This window comes from Erinaceus europaeus, chromosome 2, assembly GCF_950295315.1.
Source record: "Erinaceus europaeus chromosome 2, mEriEur2.1, whole genome shotgun sequence".
Classification (NCBI taxonomy): domain Eukaryota; kingdom Metazoa; phylum Chordata; class Mammalia; order Eulipotyphla; family Erinaceidae; genus Erinaceus; species Erinaceus europaeus.
Genome location: NC_080163.1, coordinates 133,719,495 through 133,732,049, shown reverse-complemented (window position 1 = coordinate 133,732,049; position 12,555 = coordinate 133,719,495). Strand labels below are relative to the sequence as shown.

Below are 12,555 nucleotides of genomic sequence, written 5' to 3'. Positions count from 1 at the left end.
ATTTATTATATTACATATTATTGATTAGACTTACATATTTGTATATTTTTCTACCAATACATTTTCAGTAATCACTCCAAAGATGATTTGTAGATACAAGCTTAGTGTAGATTGGTACCTGTGATCCTGTAAAGCCTTCTGATAGAAACAAATCTTGCTCTTACCCTACCCTCTGCAAGTCACTTTCCAGTAATGAGCTGTTTCAAATATACTTCATGTGTTTTATTTTCTAGATTCTTACTTTTAACAAGGTAGACACAAAGAGTGATGCAATAGAAAGGAAAGTGTCTGTTAAGGAGCAAGGAGTGGCTGAGAAGGATGAGCTGAACAAAAAAAGAAAGAACATACTGGCAGACATCAACATACTTGGGTTACCTCTTGCCCAGGAACTGGAGGACAGTGAAGGGGATGTGTCCAAGGACACTGATAAGCGCATGGCCCAGAAGTTTAAGACCTATGACTTGACCCTGAAGGATATCCAGACCATTCTCATGTACTGGGACCGAAAGCAAGGGATCCAGCTGCCTCATGCAGGGCCAGAAGATGTGACCCATGAGCCTGATGACCAGCGCCAGGTGCCCTCCGGTGGGCGAAGAGGCCGAAAGGACCGGGAGAGGGAGCGGGCGGAGAAGGAGCGGGCAGAGAAGGAGCGCTTGGAGCGGGAGAAGGCAGAGAGGGAGCGCCTAGAAAAGCTGCGACAGTTGGAGGAGCGGAGCGACACAGGAGAGGGGGAAGCAGAGGAGGAGCATGAAGGAAAGAAGGATATGGGGGTGCCCTTCATTAACATTCAGACGCCTGACTTAGAAGGCTTGAGCTGGAAACAATCCCTGGAGAATGAGAGGCTGCCCAGAGTGGATCAGGTACACATGCTCAAGTTATAGTGCAGTACCCATCTTAAAAATGGCTTCCATCTCTCAGGCCCTCTTACACATAAGACAATGATTGCTAAAAGGATATCCCTTTCTTGACAGAAATCTACAGAAACTCCGTAGAAACATAATATGCCATCTAACTCCATAAAAAGCAACTTGCAATTTGATTATTTGTTAAATGACTCGTATTTATTTACTTATTTGGCAATAGAGAGAACTAGAGTATCTCTCTGGCATATGTGGTGCTAGGGATCAAACTCAAGGCCTTGCTAGTCCTGCATTTTACTGTCCTACCACCTCCCCAGCTGCTGCACAGTTTATCATTAATACTAACAATGCTAGTGCTCAGGCTGGCAAGGCAGATCTACTTTGAAGTGATAGAAGAGTCTCAGCTATGGTAAGCTCTTTTTTTTTTTAAATTTTTATAAAAAGGAAACACTGGCACAACAATAGGATAAGATAAGAGGGGTACAACTCCACACAATTCCCACCACCAGAACTCCATATCCCCTCCCCTGATAGCTTTCCTATTCTTTAACCCTCTGGGAGTATGGTCATTGTGGGATGCAGAGGGTTGAAGGTCTGGCTTCTGTAATTGCTTCCCCGCTGAACATGGGCATTGACAGGTCGATCCATACTCCTAGCCTGCTTCTCTCTTTCCCTAGTGGGGTGGGGTTCTGAGGAGTTAGAGCTCCAGGACACATTGATGGGGTTGTCTGTCCAGAGAAGTCTGGTTGGCACAACGCTAGCATCTGGAACCTGGTGGCTGAAAAGAGAGTTAAAATATAAAGCCAAGCAACTTGTTAACTAATCATGAACCTAAAGGCTGGAGTAGTGCAGATGAAAAGTGTGTGTGTGGGGGGGGGGTTCTCCATTTTGTAGATAGCTAATGGGCATATTTTAGTTACATTCCAAAGGGCCTATGGCTATACTATTATTTTTCCCCGGTTTTTTTTTTTTTCTTTTTTTCCCCTAAGCTTGAAATCTGATATGCAGGTGGATCCAAGTTATTGTCTGGGGAGATGATGTCATGGCTGGAAGAAGGACCAGAAAGCTGGATCAGGGAAGAGAGTAGCTCCCGAATATGGGAAAGGTGTATAAATATTATTGACTGTAAACCCCATCGACTTGATCTGATCTGGGGCCCATAGTCAGCTTAGGATATGGTAAACTCTTTTATCTCAAAAGTCTCCCACAATAACAGAAATTATACTGTCAGATTGTTGTTTAATTGATTTTTTGTACTTAAGAGAATTAACATTCCTAGCACAATGATAGGGCCTAGGACTTGCATGCTAGAGCCTCAACTTTGATCCCTGGTACCACCAATAACCAGAACGGAGCAGTGCTCTGACAAAAAAAAAAAAGTACAGTCATTCCAAAAGCTAACTGATTTAAGGGAGGTGGTTATTACAGTTGTTTTTCCCAAGGACCAACTATTTGTTTTTTAAAGTATTTAATTAATGATTAAAAGGTATATAAGATTACAGAGATATAGTTCCACACTGCACCCACCACCACAGTTCTGTGCATTTCCCACCTCTCCCCCCAACACACACACACATCCCCCACTATAAGTTTTCACAAAGTCAACAGTTCAGCTTAAAAAAAAAAAAACAGATTCATGTGTCCTTCAATTCTTTATATTAGACATGTTAGTAAAGCCATCTTTCAGAAAAAATGCAGGAAAGAACTGAAGGATAGTTTTTTCCCCATTTTTTTCTTTTTTTTTTTTTTTGCCTCCAGGGTTATCACTAGGGCTCAGTGCCTGCTCTATGAACTCGCTGCTCTTGGAGTCCATTTTTCCCATTTTGTTGCCCTTGTTATTGTTATTGTTGATGTCTTTGTTGCAATTGCTGCTGTTGTTGGATAGGACAGAGAAATCAAGAGGGGGGAGAGAAAGACAGACACCTGCAGACCTGCTACACTGTCTGTGAAGTGACCTCCCTGCAGGTGGGGAGCCAGGGCTTGAACCGGAACCCTTACATGCTGGTCCTTGCACTTTGTACCATGTGCATTCAACCCACTGCACTACTACCTGGCCCCCTTCCCCACATTTTTTTAATGCTGAGGAGGTAGGGTACAAGGGGGGTAGCACAATGGTTCTGAATAAAAAAGCTTTCATGCTTGAGGTTCCAGGTCCCTTGGCCAAACTTTATCTGTAAAGCAATTTTTTAATTTTTTTTTTGGTCACTGCTCCAGCCCAACTTCAGATACAGAAGAGAGACCACAGCATGAAACTCCCCTCCTAGTACTGGTGTGGTGGAGGGAATGAGGGTGGGGGCTGGAGGGTCGTTCAAGCTTGAGTTGAGCTCAAGCTCAAGGCACAGCAGGCACATTCCCACATGAGCTATCTCACTGATCCCAGAAGCACATATTTTATGCTGAAGCTTATATAGTCCCTATGGCAACCCCAACCATTTATAAATAAACAGGCAGTGCTCAGTTTCAGTACAATTTTGTGTACAAAAGCAGGTAGCAGACCAGCTTGCTGGATTTTGGTTTAGTTGATCAGAAACCAGGTGCAATATTAAAATGTGGAACAGTAGGGCACTAGATTGAGTGTACATATTACAATTTGCAAGGAACTGGGTTAAAAAAAAAAAAAGCTTTTACAAGTGAAGGATTTATCATGCAGTGACTGAGCCCCAGCAATAACCCTGGTGGCAATAATTTTTTTATTAAAAATAAATAAATAAATAAATAAATAGTGGGAACAAAGTCTCAGAAAGATGTGGTGTGCAACAAGGTGATTCCTCGAGAGTACAGATTTTGATGTGATAGGTACTCACATGGAGTCTTGCAGTGGTAGCCTGGGGCAGACCAGAGGGGCAGAGAACTACATCAGCTCTGTTCGCTTCATGATTCTGCCTCACATCAGCCTTCAGTAAGGGATCAATCCTTTCATTTTTCAATTGCAGAGATAGACAACTTTTTTTTAAAAGGACAATTAACTATCACAATAAAATGGCAAAGGCATTTATAAGAGGGAAAAAGGAAGCTCACAGCTTGCAGCAAGAGCCCCAGACTGGTCTGGAAGTGTGAGGGTCTGGAAAGACTTATTGGAGGGTCTAAAACCTTTGCACAGGAGATTAACAATGGTTTTCTTCTTTCAGATCCTGGAGATCCTTGGTCTGGGTTTCACTGGGCCACCCATTCCACCTCCAACCCTATTTTCAGTCATCTCTTACCCTGTGAAGCGGCTTCCTTTGCCAATGACAGATGTCCTAAAGCATTTTGTGTTTGTAATTCCACCATCTGATGAGCTCTCTCTGATAGAAGAAAAACGGGATATAGATGCAGACACGGAGTTTTCAACCCCCATGAACTTTGGGAAGGTAAAAACAAAAACAAACAAAAGAACAAAATATCCATTTGTCCTCCCAGCTTTGGTCAGACTTCATGAGAGTGGAGTCTTATGACCCAAAATCCCTTTGAGGAGTCTGTTGTACAACTCCACATAATCGTGATAAGCTACTGTTTCTGACTTTTCCTGTTTTCCAAAAGGAGACTGAAAGTGAAGGGCTCCTGTCTCCTGTCTTCCAACTATTTAATTCTGTGGTCAGGGGTCAGGGAAAGGGTGATGGTTTAGGGAACTTGTTAGTTAATTACTCTGAAGCTCATATGCAAAAAAAAAAAAAAAAAAAGAACAAAAAAACTAGTTCTCTATAAAAGATATTGAATGAACTGTGAATGTATAATTCATACAGTATATGAGAAGACAAGAATCAATAGACATAAGTAAAGGGAACACATAGTTGAGGAAGAACATATTAGTAAAGAGATAATGATAGGAAGATTTGATACTTTTTAATCTTCATTGCAGTGGAGGGGTTCAGGTCCTGGAATATGATGGCAGATAAGGACCTAGAGGGCGTTGAATTGTTATATGGAAAACTGAGAAATGTTACACATGTAAAAACTACTGTAATTTACTGTTGACTGTAAACCATTAATCCCCCCAATAGAAAAGAAAAATCTTCATTGCAAACAACACAGTAAATCTTACTCCAACTGGATTTAAAATATGTTATCAATGCTATGTAAAATAGATAATTACACAGTTATTAGAATAAATTGTGAAGGAAAGTGGATTTGACTAATCTTATGCAGAAGGTACATGTATTAGAAATTACAACAGGAAGCAGAAATGTGACTCAATCATAGAGCATGTATCTCATATGGCTGCCTCTGAGTTTGATTCCCACACTACAAAAATAAAAATCAGGAGTCAGGCGGTAGCACAGCGGGTTAAATGCACGTGGTGCAAAACACAAAAATAAAAATGATAAAGAGGGAAGGGCCAGGTGGTGTCACACCTGGTTGAGTGCACATGTTACAGTGCACAACGACTGGGGTTCTAGTCCCAGTCCCCACCTGCAGGGGAAAAAAATTAACAAGTGGTGAAGCACTGTTGGCAGGTGTCTCTTTGTCTCACCCCCTTTCTATCAACCGCTTCTTTCTCGATTTCTGGCTGCCTCTGTTTTTAATAAATAATATTTATTAATACTTAATAAATAAAGATAGTAAAAAATTAATGATGAGAGGGGTGAAGTGATCCAAAATTTAAATCTCTTCATAAAGTCTCCTACAAGCCATGCACAGTAATAAAGGATAAATAAAATTGGGAACAAATAAAATTGCCTGTGATCCCCACCTTTGTCTCAATTAGGTGAGAGATATTGCCATGAATTTCAATTTACAAGCTGGAAATCACCTGCAGTCAGCAACAGGGATGTGTGTACAGGCTTTACAAAAGTGGAGTTCAAATTAAAAAGCTAAAGAAGAAAACTGCGAGCATCAAAAGAACCATTACATTAGCCTCTTATTCTGAAAATTGACCACTAGAAAAAAAAAGTTATAATTTTAGAAAGCACTCTCATTCATCCCCAATTGACATAGGAAAGCTCTTCAATCTAGAATAAGTGCAGTTCAAGTTATAGAAGAAGTAGTCAAATTAGAAATGCACTCTTGTTGGGGGCCAGGCAATGGCGCACCTGGTTAAGCACACATAGTGTAAAGTGCAAGGATCCTGGTTCGAGTTTCCAGGTCCCCACCTGCAGGGGGATTGCTTCATAAGCAGTGAAGTGGGTCTACAGGTCTCTCTCCCTCTCTGTCCTCCCCTCCTCTCCCAGTTTCTCTCTGCCCTATCCAACAACAACAACAGCAGCAACAACAACAATAGCAGCAATAATAATAATGCAGGGGAGGGTCATTTCACAAGTAGTGAAGCAAGTCTGCAGGTGTCTTTCTCTCTCCTTCTTTGCCCTCCCCCCCCCCTCAATTTCTCTCTTCCTATCCAACAACAGCAAACAACAACAATGGAAAAAAAGATAACCACTAGGAGCAGTGGATTTGTAGTGCAGGTATCGAGCCCCAGAAATAACTCTGGAGGCAAAAAGAAAAAAAAGAAAAGAAATGTACTCTTGTTATCTTCAGTGACAGATTTGATTAAGGAGCACCAGAGGATGTGAAAAAGCAGTTGATGGAAAGGTTATTGGAGAACTGGGCCCTTCCTCCAGATTAGAGCATCATCCTATAGGTGATGGACCAGCTGCCAAAAGAAGTGAGCTCTGTCTTAGCCAAACTAAGCAGGCTCCACCCTAGCCACATAAACACATTTTGTTTCTCTGTTCATGGTCCACCAGATAGTATTTTCCTGCCCCCCCCCCTTTGTAATAGAATGTGAGGCACACAGCATTCCCTATTATTTTTTTCTTTTTTAAAAATTTATTTGTAAAATAGAAAATATTGACAAAACCATAGAATAAGAGGGGTGAAATTCCACTCATTGCCCACCACCAGAGTTCTATATCCCATCCCCTCCATTGGAAACTTTCCTATTCTTTATCTCTCTGGGAACATGGGCCCAGGGTCATGATGGGGTGCAGAAAGTGGGAGGTCTGGTTTCTGTAATTGCTTCTTCAGTGGACATGGGCATTGACAGGTTGATCCATACTCCCAGCCTGTCCCTATCTTTCCCTACTGGGACAGGGCTCTGGGGAAGTGGGATTCCAGGGTACATTGGTGAGGTCGTCTGTCTGGGCGAGTCAGGTTGGCATCATGGTAGCATCTGCAACTTGGTGTTTGGAATGTGTATTCCTTTGCTTCCTCCTTTCCTGTGGGACTCAGATCAGTAGTTATTATAAGGTGGGGTTGATTGTGACAAATTCCTTTAGTTATTGAATATTTGAGAAAACCTTCATTTCTCCCTCATATTTGAAGGATAATTTTGCAGAATACAATATTTGTGGCTGGAATTCCCTCTCCTTTAGAACTTTGAATATGTCATTCCACTCTCTCCTTGCCTCTAGAGTTTGTAAAGAGAAATCTGATGCTTTGAAATAGCTTTGAAATAGCTCTGCCTTTGTATGTAATTTCTTTCCTTTCCCTAGCAGCCAGCAAAATTTTTTCCTGGTCATTGACTTTTGATAGTTTTACAATAATGTGCCTTGGCGATGGTCTTTTTGTATTTATAAATCTGGTTGATCATTCTGCCTCTTAGATGAGAATGTTCTGATGCTTCCTAAGTGAGGGAAGTTCTCAGCCAAAATTACTCTGAGAATGGACTCTGGGTCTTTGGCCTTGTCCTCCTCTTCAGATATACCTATCACTCTTATATTTGACCTTTTGATGGAGTCTGCAATTTCACAGAGAGTTGCTTCAGTCTTTCTAGCCATTCCTCTCCCTCACCTTTGAATTGAAAAAGTGGGCTGGCTGTATCTTCTGGATTGGAGATTACTTCTTCTGAATGTGTGGATCTACTTCCTAAGCCTTCTACTTGGGCATGGGTTGCAGTTAGGGTGTCTTTTACTCCCTGGAGTTCTGACTGAAGTTCTTCTTTCAAGAGTTGGCGATTCTTAGTAATCTCTGTTATAAGTTCCTCCCTCGTGTGTTTTAATTCCATAGTAACATGCTCTTTTAATTCTTGCTTAATTTCTTGGAGAGTTCTTATAATGAGCTCTGTGTAGTCTGTCTCTGAGAGTCTTTCTAAATCTGTAATTCCTTAATTCCTTGGATTTCCTCTGTTTCATTTCTGTCTGGCTGATACGGCATAGTTGGCTGTTCTTTTTTTCTGCTTGTGCATTTTTGTGCTGGTTATTGATGGCCAGCAGGTGGTGCTGTTGTGAGATCTAGGTTTTCTTGTTGCTTTGGGCTGTCTTGTGGTCACAAATGTCCTGTTTTATGTTGTGTGCTTGCCTTGAATTCAGAAGGCTAAAGCCCCCCTGAGTCAAAGACTGAGAGGTTTTAAGCCCCTGTCTCTTTTCTTCGAGCACTTAGGAACAATGTTGCTTGCTGCGCTTAAAGTGAAATCTCCAAAATGGCGAAATCTCCAAAGCTCTGCTTTGACTTTGCTGTTCTTCAACCTGCACCTGCACTCCTTTTCACCCCAACTGCACGCAAGCACCCACCTGAGGCTGCAGAACTTACACCTGTAGATTATGACATCAGTTGGGTCTCTTGTATTTATTTGTTGTTTTGGGAGGAGAGACGATTTGGTCCCAGTTATTCCATGGCCACCCTCCCGGAAGTCGCATCTCCTATGATTCTAATCAGTTTTTAAATCTAATTTTCAGTTCAAAGCGAATAAAGGAATAAGTTCAGTGACACTGAGAATGATCAAGAAAACTTGGGCTATAGGATAAGCTATAAAATCACAGACCTGTCTCTCCAAAAAGTCAGTGTTGTTGTTTTTGACGGGTTATGTTGTTTTCACTGGGCTGGCTTCATGGGCGGGTAACAGACAACCAGGGACTCATGGTTGAGCTGTAGGCAGTATCTCTTTATTCATGCAAGACACAGCACAATCTAAGACGAGCTAAGCTAAACTCAAGGTACTGTAAAACTCACAATGCTGTCTTTATATATACTTGCGAAGTAGGGTGGAAACAGGATGTGACATAGAGAGGGTGGAGAGAAAAGTGACTGGTGAAAATCAGAGTGTGACAAAGAGGGGGCAGATTAGGCGAGAATCCTATCACTGAACCACAAATGCCCCGGAGGGAGGGTGGAACTTGTTAACAGTGGTTATGTAAATAGAATGAAGTGGTTATGTAAATAGAATAGTGTTAAGCAGTGGGGATTTAAACCAAATGAAACAGAAGGGGTCTCATGCATACCAACAAGTGTGATGGAGAAGATATTCGAGTGCTAGAGTGAAAGACAAATAAAGAAGAGCAATGGTAAAATGCAGCATATGGACATACTCCCTGCCAGTTTAGTGCTTTCTCTAGAGTTTTCAGTCTCTTTCTCATGGAAATGTAGTACCAAGGAAAAGAATGGACTTCTCACTCACATGTGAGATTGGGTCTTACTCCATTCTAGGCAGCTGCTAGTCTCATAAAGCTCCAATATCAGTTCCACCACCCCCCACCCAGGCTCAGACAGGTTGTAGGTATCTGTGTCTTGTTCCTGTGAGTGTAAAATGAGCATTTAAGAACTCATAATCATTTTGTATTTCAGGCTCAGGAGGAGCAGGGTTCCTCATCTAAAGTAAGCAAACAGAAACTGAAAGAAAGAATGGAGCTGACCAAAGATACCCAGAAGGACAAACGTCGCATACCTGTCATCAGAAAGGGAGCTTCTGGGGCACCTTCTGGAACCATCACACCCCTGTCAGACCTAGATCAGAACAACTTCTCTGGGCAGCAATCCCAGGAGAAGTTCATCAGGTATGCCTCTGAGCAATACTGGGGCTTCAAACTGATATTGTTACATCTGGTCACATTCTGTTCCCATCTGTGACAGCTACCTTAACACTAGATGGAGACAGGTCTGTTTTGGTTTGGGGACCATATAAACTGCCATTCTTAAACCAAGCAGCTCAAGACTTCTTCCATACCGTAATGTTATCTTCCCTGAACCAGAAGGTTTTAAAAGCTTGTGCATTTTTGTTTCAAAAGTGGGGGGGGGGGGCTGTCGAGGGTATACCCAGTAGGGCTCCCTTTTCACATTACCATCAGCAAAGATCCCGATTCCCTTGGTACCCATCTGCAGGGGGCAGGGTGGCGGAAGCTTCACAAACAGTGGAGCAGTGCTACAAGTGTCTCTCTTTCTATAACTCTATTTCTTTCTGTCTCTATGGGGCAGGGGGTTACAGGGGTGGCAGGGAAGGCCATGGGGAGGGAGTAATGAAATCACTGTACAGGCACCAGCAATAACCCCAATGGGGGGAAAAAACAAAGACATAGCACCTGTGTGACACTGGCTAGGCAGGTAGCTCAGCAGTACATCATAGGATGCATAACAGCCTGTGTGTTCATTTGCAGGCTGAATCACTTTCGGTGGATAGTGCCAGCCAATGGGGAGGTGACTCTGCGAATACACTTCTCTTCTGGTGATCTTGGGAATTTTGACCAAACATTTAACTTTGAGATCCTTGGAACTCGCCGTCAGTACCAGCTTTATTGCCGAGGTGTCTGCAGTTACCCTTATATCTGCCAAGATCCAAAGTAAGTGAATTTGAAAGGTTGGCGGTGAGCTGGGAATAGCTTGGCGTCTTAGATCACCATCTTGAATACCTGTGGCATCTGAGGCCATAGGTTCAGTCCTCAGTACTACATTCCTCAGAACTGAGCAGTTTTTCCCTCTCTACCTCTTCTCTCATTCTGTCTCTTTTGTATTAAGTAAATACATTTTAAAAAAGAAGAGGCTGATGGATGCATTTTAGTTTTTCCCTATGGTGCTCTGAACAAAATGACTGTTGATACTATTATAGAACTGGGATAGCATCCCAGACTCACCTGTTGTATTGGCTATTGAATAAGGAATTATGGGAAACTGAGATAAAGAGAATGGTCACAGTTGTGAAAGTGAAGGGAATCTTCCTCTGGCAACTTAATTTGCCTATTTAACTATTAAGCAAATTTAAGTAGATTTTATATTTACTGTAAGACTCTATTTATTGCTGTCACTGGGGCTTTACTGCTCCAAGTCAACTTTTTCAGACAGATAAAGGCAGAGAAACAGAAGGAGACAGGAAAAGATACCAAAGATAGCAGAGCTTCCCCCAGTATGGTACAGCTAGACTGGAATCTGGGTAGTATGCACGACAAAGCAGGCTCACTATTAAAGTGAGCTATCTAGCCAACCCTTTTATAGGCCTTTTTAATCCCATAGCATGAATACATGTATGAATCTCCACAGGTGGATTCTTATATAAGTGACAGTCTTCACTGTGTCCTTTATGCACCACACAGAGGCACCTGACTAAGCAAACTACTGGGGCTTCCTTTTATAGCTTCTCCATCAAAAGGAGTTCTTTGTCAATTTTCACCAAGGGTTCATGTCAAGATCTACCAAAATTAATTTTCCATAGGAATTCTTGGGAATTTTTCTAATTGGGCATATTGAATCGGATCTCCAATTCAATTCTTATTATCAGACACCACTGAAAAAAATTTTTCCCTCAAGTTCAAACAGAATTATCTTTACTCAGAGAAGGAACTACACAATAAAAACTCAACAAAGTAGGGCTGAATGGTGGCTAAGCAAGAACCCAAGTTCAACTCCCCAGACCACATTTGCAGGGGGAAATTCATGAGCAGTGATGTGATGCTACAAGTATCCCTGTCTCTTCCTCCCTCCTCACCCCACTCTATCCCTCTCTGTCACCCTCTACCTAACAAAAACAAAAACAATTTAAGGGGAAATATTGGCTGCCAGAACAGTAGAACCATGGAGGCACCAATCCTCAGTGATAACATAACCCTGGTAGTGGAGGAAAAAACAAACAAAAAAAAAGATTTGGCAAAGGTCCCAAAGTACAGAGCATGCCACCTCTAAACACCTGCCCCCTCTACTGAGCTGGGTGTCTGTAAACATCAGGTGGCATCATTGACTTTCCACTCAAGCAGCCTCTCTCTCCTTTTCTCCTTCCCCTCCCCTGTATGCAGAGTGGTATTCCCTCAGCGGAAGTTGGACATAAAGGCAGATGAGGTCATCTTTAAGAAGTATATTGTGAAAATGGAGAAGTTTTACTTTGGGCCACTGCTTTGTGGAAAATCAAGAGATAAGTAAGTTCTATAACTATTGTTATTAGTAGTAGTGGTAGTAGTAATCAATTCTATTATTTCAAAGCAGAGTTCATTGAAGGGTTGGACTCATGAATAGCACAGGCAAGGCCCCTATGTAGACAAAGATTTTACTAACATGTCCTGATTAAGAGAACTAGATTCTTATGCCCCAAGTTTCTTCTTAGCACTCTGATAGGAGGGGGTGCCATTTTCCCTGATGGGAAGCTTGGAAGATAATCGGGTGTAAGTGGGAGAAGGTAAGATGAAGAGTTCACTTTTAGATGTGCTATGTTTGAGATGTTTGGAAGATACAGTTCATAGTCATATAAGGCAGGCTGTATGGTTTTGGTTCTCAAAGGAGAGGTCTATCTCCAACAAAATGAGACAACAATGTGGGAGTGGATAAAATGACCTAAGAGGAGAACATACAATTCAGAGAGGAAAACTGAAGGTGGAGTCCCAAAGGACTTCATTGCTTGCAAGAGGAGAAGGTAATAAAGGAGATGAGAGAAAGCTCCAGAGTTATTGGTGAGAACCAGACAGGGTGGTGTCCTGAAGCCACAGATACAGTTGTGATCAGCTTTATTGAAGCTTGCAGAGAAGGAAAGAAGATGAGAAAAATAGCATCCATAGAATCAGAGAGACCTTAGCAAGACTCCTTTTAGGAG

General features: G+C 42.0%; 1 protein-coding gene across 1 annotated transcript in view; it reads left to right on the top strand.

Annotated features, from left to right (window-relative positions):
- Positions 1–12,555, top strand: part of HYDIN (HYDIN axonemal central pair apparatus protein) — a 477,232-nt gene that overhangs the window by 384,586 nt on the left and 80,091 nt on the right. The window contains exons 46-50 of the mRNA XM_060172033.1: positions 234–860; positions 3,989–4,210; positions 9,336–9,544; positions 10,142–10,324; positions 11,768–11,887. Of these exons, the coding sequence (XP_060028016.1) occupies positions 234–860; positions 3,989–4,210; positions 9,336–9,544; positions 10,142–10,324; positions 11,768–11,887 (1,361 nt within the window). The remainder of the gene's footprint in view (positions 1–233; positions 861–3,988; positions 4,211–9,335; positions 9,545–10,141; positions 10,325–11,767; positions 11,888–12,555) is intronic.